Below are 14,871 nucleotides of genomic sequence, written 5' to 3'. Positions count from 1 at the left end.
TCATAAAGTATATCTCCCTGTATAGACCATTTATATACTCCTTCCACCTTTCTGCTTTTCCTTCACTGCTTAGGACTGGTTTTCCATGTGAGCTTTTGGTATTCGTAGAGGTGATTCTCTTTTCCCCAAAGGTCTCTAATTTTCCTGTAGGCTGTGTCTATCTTACCTCCTAGTGATATATGCTTCTACATCCTTACATTTGTCCTCTAGCCATTCTTTCTCAGCCATTTTGCATTTCCTGTCAATCTCATTTTTTAGAAGTTTTTATCCCCATTTTGCCTGCTTCATTTGCTGCATTTTTATATTTTCTCCTTTCATCAGTTAAATTCAGTATCTCTTGTGTTACCCAAGGATTTCTACTACTGGTAGCTCTCATGCTTTTACCTATTTGATCCTCTGCTTCCTTCACTATTTCATCTCTCAAAGCTACCCATTCTTCTTCTGTATTCCCTTCCCCACTTCTTGTCAGTCCTTCTCTAATGCTCCTTCTGGAACACGCTATAATCTCTAGTTCTTTGTTTATCCAGTCCCCACCTCCTTAAATTCCTACCTTTTTGCAGTTCCTTCAGTTTGCATTTACAGTTCATAACACACAAATTGCAGTCAGAGCCCACATCTGTCCCTAGAAATGTCTTACAATTTAGAACCTGGTTACCATTATATTTTCAATCGGAAACCACCTGGTGTCTCCAGGTCTCTTCCTTATATACAACCTTCTTTCATGATTCTTAAATCAAGTGTAAGCAAAATATTACCGGGCAGCTTCCTCTTTCATTCCCGTCCCCACCCCCCTCCTCCCCCTATCCATATTCACCTACTGCTTCTATTCCTTCTCCTCCTTTACCTACTACCAAATTCCAGTCCCCCATGACTATTAAATTTTCATTTCTCTCTCTTCATCTGTGGAGCTCGTTGCCATATAAACTCATACTACTGTGTTGTGGGTGTGGACTTTGTGTCTTCTTTGTTACAATAAAGTGTTCACTATGCTGAAACTTCCTAGCAGATTAAAACTGTGTGCCGGACCGAGACTCGAACTCGGGACCTTTGCCTTTCGCAGGCAAGTGCTCTACCAGCTGAGCTACCCAAGCACGACTCACGTCCTGTCCTCGCAGCTTTACTTCTGCCTGTACCTCATCTCCTACCTTCCAAACTCTCACTCTACAGCGGTGTGTGCTTCTGTAAAGTTTGGAAGGTAGGAGACGAGGTACTGGCAGAAGTAAAGCTGTCAGGATGGGGCGTGAGTCGTGCTTGGGTAGCTCAGTTGGTAGAGCACTTGCCCGCGAAACGCAAAGGTCCCAAGTTAGAGTCTCGGTTCGGCACACAGTCTTAATCTGCCAGGAAGTTTCATAACTGCACACACACTCCTCTGTAGAGTGAAAATCTCATTGTGTTCAGTATGCTGTTCGTTGTAGCTTATCCATGTTCCATTTTTTTAATTCACTATTAAACCTAGTCCTGCATTACCTCTATTTGATGTATGTATAACCCTATGTTCACCTGATCAGAAGTCCTGTTCCTCATGCCACTGAACTTCACTAACTCCCACTATATCTAATTTTAACCTATCCATATCCCTTTTGAAGTTTTCTGATGTACCTGCCGGATTACGGTATCTGAAATTCCATACTTTGTTCCATAGAACGCCAGTTTTGTTTTTCCTGATAAAGGCGACCTCCTGAGTAGTCCTCGCCGAGAGATCTGAATGTGGGACTATTTTACCTCCAGGAAGATGCAGTCATCATTTAACCATACAGTAGAGCTGCATGCCCGCCGGGGAAGAATTTGCGTGTTACCACCATTCATATGTTAGCTTAATTATTCATATTTATGGGTGTTGTTGCAAGTGAATTAAGATACAATACATGAACTAAGGTGTGATTAATTGGAAGAATAATGAGGCTTTATCATTGTTTCCAAACGTAACAAAATATGATTGTTTGAAATTGAGATTTGGCCATCATAGTACCATTATAAATGTGAATTGAGACATGTGCCTTAATAAGAAAATGCTTCTTCTTCTTTTGTACAGTAGTTTGTACATATTATGGTAAAATTAAAGAAAGTTAAGCTCAGAGATGAATAAGCATTCAACTTTCTTGTTGTGAGTGATGGAAAAGGAAGAGGGACAAATTATGCTGGTATAAACTTCTCCCAGAGAAGAAATTCTGGCATACTGGAGGATAAAAATGTTCCAATGTTACTGAAAGGCAGAATTCTGATGAAACTGTAGTTCAGGGTGTTGTGATTTGAGTGAATGGATTTATCATCGCCAAATTTTAGAATCCACATTGATGGCGAAAAAGCCTCTATTTTGTATATGTCCCCCACTTCGTAATGTAAAAGTTAGACTGAAGGCTATCCAGTAGGTTAATGGTAGTTTAAATTTGTTATACTCTATATCATGTTTTTTATTGTTATTGTTTTAGTGGGAGCTCCTCAAGTAGTGATGACAACTTCAAGTCACTGAAGGTTACATCCAAAGTTCGTGCAACTGCTCGTATTGCTGATAGGTTGAATATGAAGAACAGAAACTTAAATAAAGGAAAAATAGGAAAAGCTAAACAAAATAATAAACTGTAAGTCTAAATTACTAATGCATTTGCTTCATTTATATTACTGATACCGTATTTGCACTAATGAGTCAAAAGATTGTGACAGCTTTCTTAACTCTCTCGCTGCTGCGGACGTGTATAACGTCCAACCACACCATTCTCCAAATGCTGTGGATGTGTATATGTGCGCTGCTTGGGTTTTCTTGCAGTACTATAGATGTTTGTGTGTGTCCTGCACTGCTGACTTCTCAGTGCTTCAGACGAATTACTTCTGTATCTCAGTGAATTAAGATGTCTCGAGTATTTATCATACAACACACATGCCTATCATTTGCATAAAACCTCATTTCAATACCCTGAATCGTTTGAGATATGACAATTGTTATGACCACGATTTGTGAAACACAAGGAATTCAATGGGTACATCATGTGCTACCGTTAATCGGGTATAAAACCCAATAACTTGAGAAGAAAATGAGATATCGTTCTGCTCACAATTTTAAATGAAATCTCAATATCTTACGTGCATTTCATTTCCTGCAGTGTAAGAGCTAAAATTGACCATACACACAGGTTACGCTTAGTGTTTCTACCTCTGCAGACTCTTTAAAATTGCATGCAGTGTTTTTCTTAATTTGATGTGGTGCTGTATGTATGACAGATAATGAAAAGAAATTCAGTTCTTTATCAAGTGAAGATATCAGATGGTAAGATGTGCAAAAATCAGATTTTTTCAGGCAATAGTTTTTAAAAAATTGGATGATAAATACATCATATCGGCCAGAATGTCATCTCTCAGCACAGAATGCAGGGAACACGTCTGTAGCTATGTGCATGGCATGGGCCCGACAAGTCCTTTGTACGTTTTTGGTAAAGCCCTGTGTTTGACAAGTTGGACTGAATGATGTGCTCAAGAACACTTTTGCCTGCACCAGCATAGTACTCTGTTAGATCTGCCAGAGCATCACATATTGTGCTTCACTGAGAAGAGTAATATCAGAGATGTGTTAAGAGACCTAGAAGCCAGACACCTAGTATCCTATGTGGTTTCACACCCTGCCAACCCCCTCCCATGGATACTCGCGATAACGGCCTGTGAACAGGTGACAAGTTTTGCCATTTCCAGGAGCTTGCTCCCATGTGGCAGGCCGTAACAACCTTTGGCAGAATCAATGATTCCAATGGCTTTCTCCATTTGCAGACACTGTCATCACTAGTTTGATTCCCCATATGTCTGTACTCTGCTTAAATACTGAGTCGTGCACCTGCAATGTGACGGGGGATGCTCTATCTTCGGAAGAGTAGTCATAACATTTTAAACATAATGTGCACAGCAATTAATTGTGAACACAGCATGTAGGAGTATGATGATGATTTGTGTTGCACCAAAGAGCGAACTTTGTAAAGATAGTGTCTGGTTCTGTCTTTGAATTTGTGTTTTTGTTATTAAAATTTAAATATTTTTATATTGTAGCAGAGGCCGTGATGTTTATTGTTCAATCTTCTAAGAAAAAAGCGGCTGCAGTTAAATACGTATGAGTGTAGTTTCTTATAATCCATTAGTGGCAAAAATTAATGGTATTGAATTGACGTGCATATAAGAATGCAGCTGTGAGAATTGTGTGCAGAGAATGAGAGAGAACTCTTAGTAATAGTGCCAGTGTGTGGTCAGTCTGTCCCACACTGCTCCAGCCAAGGTGTACCCTGTCCCACACTGCTCCAGCCAAGGTGTACCCTTATAACTGGCAATACCGAGCCAAGGTGTACCCTGATAACTGGTGTGAATGCCACATTTGACCATTATTTATCCTTATAGCTCTCCCTAGAAAAATGCATATGCTTTGAAAACTGCCGCTGTCACCTCTAGTCTTATTACATGTCATATTTGCTTACATCATACTAAAGTTCCTTAGTACCTTCACTGTACCTAATACTGCTCCTTGCCACAATGGGTGTACTTTCTTGTAATCTGTTAATGGCAACAATGTATGATACTGCCTGCACACCCCTGTAACAGCTATCATGTATTACCGTATTTACTCGAATCTAAGCCGCACCTGAAAAATGAGACTCGAAATCAAGGAAAAAAAATTTTCCTGAATCTAAGCCGCACCTGAAATTTGAGACTCGAAATTCAAGGGGAGAGAAAAGTTTTAGGTCGCACCTCCAAATCGAAACAAAGTCGGTCCATTGTAATATGAGACACAATTTAGGTTGAATAAATGACGATACAGCTACAGTAGTTTGGTTCGAGTCATAAGCTTAGCAGTTAAGCTTTACCAGGTAGCCATTGCTATGCGTCAGGCGCTCCGTCCGTATTTATACGGGTACCCTTCCTTTTTCACGTGCTTCGTCTGGTTTGAATTGATTGCTTATTTTTCTTTGATCTGATAAGTGCCGTTCTATTTGCTATTAGGTGTTTACGTCACTCTAAGCTGAAAATGCATTACTTTGTCATGCATTGTTTGTCGCATTCTGATAATGAGTGTTTACGGCCTGTCGCCGCTCGCGGCATGGCTTGCTTGCTTTTGTGCACGCTACCGCCACTTACAATTTAAAAAAAAAGAGAGGAATTGTCTCATTTGCGAAACAATGACAAGAGACTGCTATTTGTTGTTACTTCCACTGCTGCTTTCTTTGATAATGATCAACAAGAACCAAATAATAGACTGCGAATGATAGAAGATGTTCTGAACGAGAGTTTAGCGAAAAATTTTCTCCATTTGAAAATCTTTGCAGACGCCTCTTTAGTACATTACGTTCTGCCCAGAAATTAGAGTCGTCTTAGATTTTAAAATCTAGTCAATTCATTTCTGATTGTATCACTATTAGGCATAAGTATAATACCAATATAAACATGACATTATATGTATATTCTTCGACATTTGCTGTTGTCTCACGCTAGTTTCGTAGTTTATTAGGCAGGCAGGATTTAAATGAAATAGCAGCAAACACGAAACATGTGATTCACAATTCATAGAAGTTCCGATTAGCAACTATCTCTTCTCGCAGGTAGGAAAAAATTCAGAACGTAGAGTTGGCCGTATTGACAAACATCCCAAACAGTATTGCCAGTCGGATTTTCGTAATACATTGAAATGCTGCTACATTCAAAGAGGAACAATACGGAATTTGTATTTACTTCGTCGGATAATGTATGAAAATGCAGTGGTCGAAACTGGGGGGCGGAGAAAAAAGCTCGTCTTCCACCTTTTTTTTAAATTTATTTACTGACGCAGAGGTTTTGGCGCCAGTATTTATCTTTGTGCCTACAAAGCATGCCTGTGTGGTGCTACATATATTCGACGGCAGAAGTTAGTTGTGACGGCACGCACCAACATTTTTCAGAACTTCCACTTGCTTTGCACTCGATTCTAAGCCCCAGGCAGTTTTTTGGATTACAAAAACCGGAAAAAAAGTGCGGCTTAGATTCGAGTAATACGGTACTGTTTCAAATAAAGGGATCAGCGGAATAATTGCTAATCCTGAAGAGTGTGTTTTAATATATTGCGTGTTATAACTTATATTGGAGTAAAACCAAAGACAAGAACACAGATACAACAAAGCAAAACAATTTATATTGTAGACAAAATCAAACAGTGAAAACCCACAGTGAAATAATGACAATATTATGTAAAAGATAGATTGCTACCCACCGTATAGCGTGTTGAATCGCAAATAGGCACAACAAAAAGACTGTCAAACAAGTAAGCTTTTGGTCAAAAATGCCTTCATCCGAATTAGACAATGTACACATACATCCTCAAGCAAACACAACTTGCACACACGGCCACAGAGTCTGGGTGCGGAGAGCAGGCTGGTTCAGTCTGTGGTCATGTGTGTGTGAGTTCCGTTTGTGTGTGGGGCAGGGGGGGGGGGGGGGGATCGCACATGTTGTCTAATTTGGATGAAGGCCTTTTTGGCCAGAAGGTTACTTTTTGACAGTCTTTTTGTTGTGCCCATTTGCGACTCAACATCTCCACTGAACAGTGTATCTTATAATGATGTCATTATATTGTAGACAACACTTCCTAGTTATGCTTATGGAGCTACTTGTTAAGTATGTGGTGCATTTGAAAACACCAGACTATCTGATAAGTTTCATCCTCCCAAAATTGATGGTTAGCACTTTTTCCTCTTGCCAGTTCAAAAGTCCATTCCATATGAATGTCCATGTGCTCTACAAAAATAACATTTGATTTGTTAATGTGCACTGTCAAGAATAAATGGTTTCCAGAGATGCCCACTAACAAAGTCTGTGAGGTTTCCCAGCCATCACAAATGTAAAAGTGGTTCATTTTGGATCCAAAGTTGGTTGCATTTGAATGAAATCTACTTGTGATATTTTATGTTTGCATTTGGTTTTACTATTTAATATAGTACCCTAAATTTATTACTGTAATTTTCAGATTAAAAAGAATATATATTTTTTCCCAACTTGTCATCCTAAAGAATGTGGGATCACATTAATTTCCCAGATGAATCTTTGGTAGTTGTGTTGTTGTTCTGTAACTTCTACAGAAAGTTAAAATTATTGTTAGGCCACTTTAATGTGACAGTTGTTAGATGGTGGTGTTTCGATCTGTTAATGTAAAATATCAGTAGAGATCAGTTTTTATTAATTGGTATAGGTGTAACTGAGCAAGGATTTCTGGATCTTAAGAAATTGTAATGCTAAATTGTTTGGCTTCGTAATAATGCTTCTTAATTTGTTACTTTGTATGTAGTTCGCAATGTTCATTCATCTCATTGTATGTCAATAGTTTTTTAGTTCATGTATACAGTTTGTTTACATAGTATTTCCATTTACACTTCATCAGGTTGTTTTCCTGTCACTCATTGTAATTTCCAACATTTGTTTCTCCATTGCGCTCTGGCAAGACTTTATTTTTGAATAATTTCCACGCAAGTATGTAATTCACTACCATATGTCAGATTGGTAATCCCTTCTGTTTCTTTTCTTGTCATGTGGTTGTCTTTGTGATTTATGAATTGGATAGTTTTAACAGACCTTACAAATAAGAAGGGCTCCCTAAAAGAATACAAAGTGACATGGATGCAGGGGACAGGTGTAGTGCTCGGCAGGGTGTATATGCCCCAGGATAGCTGGGAAAAAACCTGCAATTTTTTTTAGAATTTCAGTTAAATTTTTGTCCTTTGGTCTGGGAAGAAGTGATACTCATAATTGCAGCAATAAGACATAAACGACAGAATAACACCAGAATGAAACTTCAATTGCAAAGAAATGTGCCATGTACAACAACAAAACACAGTGCACATTTTGCTGTCAGCCAACAGCAAAATGTTTCAAAGGCTTCAGGATGAAGACTATGCAGTGGGTCATAACAATAAACTGCTTTTGATGAGCATGACATCACAACTGTTTGTTTCTAAAGGGCCTCACACATTAGCGCCAGATCGCAGCGATTAGTCACTTGGGCATACAATTGCTTTGTAGATTGCACTTGTGGGGGCAGCTTGAAATGATCAGTTGCTGATCTCTGGTCAGCTTGGAAATCCCAGGCAATCAGATGGATTGCTTGCAACTTGCATTATGCAATATGACTGTGATTCATTTCTTTATTAAGCATGACTATGCAGTTTTGTTTCATCTCACTATGTCCACATTGAGTAAGAAATTTACATTAAAATGTAAAGTTGTCCAGGGACCACAAACTGCTCTGAGAAGTGGAAGCTGGAGGTGCCATTTATATTAAGAAATAATACAAAATACACTTTCAGATTTCACAGTGCTTACCATTTTGAAGCTTGTGCTATAGAAGTACAATTGCTGATAAGATCAGTCGTCATGCAGTGAGCTCCTTCTTAAGATTTTGAGTTATTTATGAAATAATTATATGCATTTTACAGTTTTTAACTTCTAAACAGAATAACAAATGTACCTGCTGCAGTGTTATAATTTGTGTGCAGGGCAAATCTGTTGTACAGTTATACTCATTCCCTTGTCATTTCATATAAACTAACTCTACCTCATATAGTTTATAACAAGAGTTACCGTAATCAATAGTTCTGCTGTTGACAGCATTTCTATATACACATTGAGTAAACTGTGTAAATGCTTGGAGTTAAATTATAAGACAAATGAGATCAAGGTGAATGACTAATTACAGGTGACATCGCATTCGGCTGATCGCTGTGGCGCCCTTGTTAGGTCGTGGGAAAATATTGAGAGTGGTGGATTGAGAAGCATTACACTGAAAGTAAATTTTTGTTTACGCAAGATGAATTACGTTATGTGTGAGAATGTGCAATGAATTTCTTATACAGGGTGTATATGACCCGGGAAAAACCCGGGAATTTTTTTCATCCGGGGAAAACTGGGAATTTTTTAGAATTCCGGGAATTTTTCATTCTTTTAGTTTTCAGTTAATTTTTTGTAACATTGACTGGTAAGAACCAATACTCTAACAAAGGATATTACTGTATCTCGCTACTTCAGAATAATACTGCAGCAATAGAACATGAAAGGCGGGGGGGGAATAATTAAACTAAGTTGCCAATGAAATGAAATGCGCCATACACAGCAACGAAACAAAGTGCTCACACAAGCGTCTGCCAACAGCAAAAGGTGTCAACGGCTTTAGGAAGACAATGCAATGCTTCATAACAACAAATTGCCTCCAATGAGTGTGATGTCACAACTGTTTGCATTAGATTCGTTTGAGCAGTTGAGTCGCGTATGAGTAGTACCTTCTCCTGCTTCTAGCTGCAGAAGTGTGGCAGTTAGGTGTACAAGCAATAGCGGCAAACAGCCAGATGCTACCCAGAAAAAATTTTACTGGCACGCCTAAGCTGTCAAAATTCATGCATGTGCACCGGGCCTGGATATAGGGGTTGGGGGGCAAACAGGGATGTCTGCCCTGGGTGGCAATTTCTTCTGTTGGGGGAGGGGGGGAAAGGCCTTGTTTCACAAAGCACCTGGTATCCAGCACACATCGGTCTATCGATTATTCATATGATTTTGAAACGCTTCCCTGTTGAATAACAGGTAAGAAAGATTACGTATTATCTTCTCGGTATAACCAAGAAAATGAAATTTTGGCAGAAAATTTTTGCCAGAACGCTACACTGGTAAGGGCCAGTTGTACAGTCCCCGGCTAGCAGTCACTAAAGTTCTACTCTGGGAGCAACACGGAAAACACGTTGTACGAACACATAATAATGCCTAACCGGAGAATAAACTCGGGATCACTAAACCGGTGATTGTGGCAGGGTTAGTCAAGTTAATCAGAGAATAAGTTTTAACCCTGGCAGGAATAGTTACAGAATTAGTGATGACAAGATTGTTTGTTAGAACGAGGAAGGAGAAGCAATGGGGACATCACACAAATTATGTAAGAATATGACTATTCCAAATTTATATAAAAAATTTGTACTACTGCTTTCCGATCTCGTGCTTCAGAAGCTAGAGCGTATGAATGAAATGTGAGACTATTTCCTAACATGAAACTTTTTTCTTGTAGTAGGCCTAATAGGCATTTGATATTGGTACTTCGTGATTATATTCTGTCGTGTTATAAAAATGACCATTTTTGCCAAAATAGTGGCAGTGTGTGTTACAATTACTGCAATATTAGGCAGACCTATTTCGTGTTATCTAGCAGACAGTGACAAAATACACATAATCAGATCGAGAAAGCACACCAGTCTTGGGTACTATTCATAGGTATTAATAGTTTTTCATTATTAGACGATGTAGCAAAACCTTTAACAAACTTTGATGAGCTAATGGATCCTTTCCCAAAAGGAAAGCACGCCATGTAAAGCTGTAGTAAGGTTAGTGAGAAAAGCAATGCTAGGGCTTAAAGATTGAAGAAGTGAGTACTGTCTTGCTTGTCTATTGTCTTTACTGGTTTTATGTATCCTATATTTAATTTTATGTCACACAAAACATCAAGGTATTAGCTAACAGCCAATAAAGAGTGCAAATTTTGTGAAGAGTTCCTGTTCTCCCGGTTACAAATAATCCCATCCAGTATTTATTGAAAGTTTTTTTTAGCAGCTGCAGGTTGTCAAACTGGCCGACTGGGAACGGGAGAAGCACAACAGGACATTTTAATTTCCACTGTCCTGAATACAGTTTGGCACCCATTACAAAATCTTACATGTTTTGAGTTCCACAGAGCGAAATACAGTGACGTGCAATAGAAGAATGCTGTATGTGAAGAAGCATGGCACTGCACTTTGGCATATTTAAGACCAAAAATTTCCTCAAACGCATATGTTTTACGTATCAGACTCTTCAGAAAGATGTGCACTACAAAATATTTTTGAAAAGTCGATTTTTAAAATTTTTTGCGCCCTATCTTGAGGGCTTGAGGGAGGAGGGGCGCCACTATCTATTATTTCCCCGGTTCGGAAATATCGTAGATCCGGAGCTGATCCACAGAGCAGTATTAAGTTGTAATCGGGAGGTGGGTAGTCTCACGTGACCCGTGTTTACATTTAGTGAGTTTGCCGTTTCCTTTTCGTTTAATGCTCGCACATCAAATGAAAACAAAACGGATTTCTGTGGCCAGGAGCTATCAAGTCAATTAAAATACGTTTACGTAATTATGGAAGGCTAAAATATGTTATTAGTTTCAGATTTTGTGTTCCCTTTCTGACAGCCAATCATTAGCCTAATCGTCTTGCAGAACAAAAGTTATTTTTTACTTTGCAAAAAAAAAATTTGGCTTTAATTAATCTTTCCCACTGAGCCAGTCAATTTATTTGAAACAGTGTGTTAAATTCCACACTGTTGGCTACTTTCATCTGTTCGCTGAGTTTCAAGTGCACGTCTTCATCTTCTAGCACCTATGGCATTATGCTATAATAAAGAACCAAACATGAGATAATACAGTACTCGTACTCCAAGAAAATTTACATCCGAATCTGGACATACGAATGTGCACTTTCAGCTGAATTATGCATTTTAGTATGGTGCACGAAATTCCCGTGCTCTTGGAGTATCCTCTAATGTCTCATTTCGTTTATGGCATTATGTAAGGTCTTTTAATGTTTTACACGTTCGAACATACGGGCTTCCTGCGTAGCTGCGCAAGCGCGGTTACACTTGTTATCTGGCGCTCTCTGGCAACTGCTGAAATGAACCTATTTCTAACAGGTTGCAGGAAAATTTTGCGAATGGTGGTTTGAAAACCGTTACTTTCAAAGTAAATGTGAGAATGTACAATGAATTTCTTAAATCACAGAGCGTTTGACTCTCATTTAAAAATCAGCTCTTTGACTACAATGATATAGAATAATTTAGAGCCCAGAAGATATGACTTTTATGTTATTAAAAATTTTACTGTCACATTTGTGTGATGTATCTTAAAGTGTAACACGTGTGAAAGCTTTTCTTTTCTTGTGGCAACACTACGTATATTAATTTAAACCATTAACTTTCCCTATATGCGTGTTTGCGCTACTTAACAGTGATGTTGCTATTGGCTGACTACATCACGTGTCCTATGTTGTGAATGTCAGCTGTTATCGGCTGACGAGATAACATGATGTGAGCTATGACTGGCTTACAAAAGTGCATCACAATCTCGATTTCAATGCTTCGGAAAGTACCATGTGGTGTTTGGTGGAATTTATACTTTCGTAATACGAAAACACAGTGTACATGTCGTTGCATGTCAGAAAATTCCCAAAACGTGTTTTGCTACCTGAGTTTCTCTTGCTAAAGTGCTGGGAAATTCTACGGCGGTGTATAAAACCATAACCATTCAAGAGACTGATAACTTTTGTAGTTCCGAGGAAAAATATATTCTCACGTAGCACGGAAAAAGTGTATTTTCACCCGGGAGGAAGTGTACTTTTAACTGGGAATTCTGGGAAAAATCTGGGAATCTTTTTTCCTTGTCCACGTATGCACCCTGTTATCATGGAGAGTGTGATCCTCATTCAAAACTTAACACTTTAAGAATCAGCCACATAGAAAAATTTTGAACCTATAAGACCAGCCACTTGCGCCATTATTTAAAGTTTCTATGGCACATTTGTATTTGACTTACCTCAAAAGGGTAACACATGCTAAAAAAGACCAACATTATGTGTTAAAGGTTAGCTTTTCTTGTAGCTGTACTGTGTGCGTGTGTCTTAACTTTTCCTATTTGTGTGTTCGTGCTACTTAATGGCAAGATCAAGTGCCATGAGCTTTGATTGGCTGATAAATGCATGTTGCAATTTAGATTTCAGTGCTTCGGGAGCAAGCAAGTTGTATTTGGTGGAATTCATATTTATACTTTAATACGAAAATATGCAGTATACAAGGTTTTGTTTCCTAAAGTATCGGGGAGTTATAAGCCGGTGTATAAAGTCACTACCATTCGAAGGACTGACAAGTTTTACAGCTCCAAGGGAAAGAATATTGTCACTTAACACAGGAAAAAATGTACGTTCACCAGAAAAAGTGTGTTTACTGGCAAATCCACGAAAAATCCTCACTCCAGGGCAGGGTCCTTGGTGTGTTGTAAAAGTGCATGTCACTGCTAGTGCCTCGTCTGTTATGATGATATGACAAGATTGTAACACACACACACACACACACACACACACACACACACACACACAAAGGTCTTGGCAGTGCTGCTGTTCCTTTTGTTTAGGTGTGTTGAAAGTGAGTGCTCTTTCTTCTGTCTAAAATGTGTTGCATAACTGTCATTAGCACACATTGTTTATATTTCTGTAATATAAGTTTTATATTTTTATATAAACTCAACCATGTTCAACTTATATATTATGCTTCTGTCTTCAGGTCAAAAAGCCATTTCTACTCTGAGTTTGGTTCTCAGTTCAATGGTAACGAGGATTTTGGTAGTTCGGAAAGACTGCAACAACGGGCAGCTCGTTTCAGCTCTAATTTTAAGGAATCTGAAGTTGATTCACCAACGGATACTCCTCAACGGAAGAAGAAACCTCTCAGCCTTATAACAACAACAATACAAAATAACCTTTATTTTGTTGATTCAACTGGTGACCCAGACTTGAGCTCCTGTAGAATTGTGGGGACATGCCAGGATATTGAAAAACCTTACCTTCGTCTCACCTCAGTAAGTGCCATGTCTTCAAAGATTTTGTCTGTGAAGTATTTAGTGAAGAATTGTGGATGTTTATTTAAACAATGTGCTGCTGTTCACATAATTACATGGCACAGAAATGTCAAAACGGGGTGTTGCAACAGCAAAGTTGTTTATAATTTTTAAAGTAATCTACAGAAAGTATGGTGGTGATAAACGATGTATTTTGCATTTCACAAGAACATTTATTATTGAGCGAGATGTTTGATTGTAGTGTTTTCACAACTGCTGCAGCTTCACAAGACTAGGCATCTTTTATTAAAGAGGTCTCTTCACATCAGTTTGTGACAGAAGCAAAAGATGCCTTCCGTTGAATGAATTGTGGCTTAGCGTCACAGCTAATATAACTTAATATGGTGCCATTTGGGTATTCACATGCATCAGCGTGCAAACTGGAAACATAGCTTTAGAAAGTGTTCGTACCTTTTAGCTGTATGACATTCTGTTAATCGGAGTAACTTGAGATCGTTGACCTTTTTAGAGTGTTTATGTTGCTTGGAAACATAATTTCTGTCTTCTTGATAGATTAAAATGGCAGTTGACCTCCCCACTCATCTGGAATTATGTTGTATGACTTACTAATTTATTGATTAAACCTGCCTTGTGTAAAATAAATTGTTTTGGTACATACTTGTAAATTTGAGATCTGCCACTGTCTTCATGGCTTCAGAACTGACATATGGGGTTTTGCTGTCTACTGTGGTTTGCATTTTCAGACTTCATTCTTTTCATATAAAGATCATACACTCACCACTGTGTGTCCCAAACTTTGTCAACAGCTTCAACATGTGCTTCTTCAAGTATCAGTGCAGCCAAAACTCATTCTCATCCCAAATAATAAGTAACATTTGCTATACAATCATTATGAAATTATAACTATTGTGCATGGTAATTTGAACAAATGAGTTACTTTACCATGTGGCAAAATCTAAATAAAATTCGCTGTGTGTGTGTGTGTGTGTGTGTGTGTGTGTGTGTGTGTGTGTGTCTCCTTTGATGCTAATATTGTTTTGTAGTTGTTTTAAAGGGAGTTTCCAATTTTCAAATCATTAAGTTTTGTTCTTAAATACATCATTTCATGTATGAATGTAGTTAGCTCCAGCTTAAATGTGATGTTCCATTCTGTTGTATAAAATCAGGGTTGCCACAAGTTCTGGAAATCAGGGAATTTCAAATGTGTCAGGGAAATTTGAAAAAACTCGGAAAAATCTCGGTTTTTTTCAGTA

The 14,871-nt window shown here is 38.4% G+C and overlaps 1 protein-coding gene across 4 annotated transcripts in view; it reads left to right on the top strand.

The window, feature by feature from the left end:
- Positions 1-14,871, top strand: part of LOC124607506 (leukocyte receptor cluster member 8 homolog) — a 71,390-nt gene that overhangs the window by 37,599 nt on the left and 18,920 nt on the right. For 3 of the 4 annotated variants that reach the window (XM_047139893.1, XM_047139891.1, XM_047139892.1), the window contains 2 exons: positions 2,430-2,579; positions 13,324-13,618. In XM_047139893.1, coding sequence (XP_046995849.1) covers positions 2,430-2,579; positions 13,324-13,618 — 445 coding nt within the window. The remainder of the gene's footprint in view (positions 1-2,429; positions 2,580-13,323; positions 13,619-14,871) is intronic. The other variant, XM_047139894.1, reaches the window with a different exon arrangement.

This window comes from Schistocerca americana, chromosome 3 (genome assembly GCF_021461395.2).
Source record: "Schistocerca americana isolate TAMUIC-IGC-003095 chromosome 3, iqSchAmer2.1, whole genome shotgun sequence".
Classification (NCBI taxonomy): Eukaryota; Metazoa; Arthropoda; class Insecta; order Orthoptera; family Acrididae; genus Schistocerca; species Schistocerca americana.
This window is presented reverse-complemented; position numbering and strand designations above follow the sequence as displayed.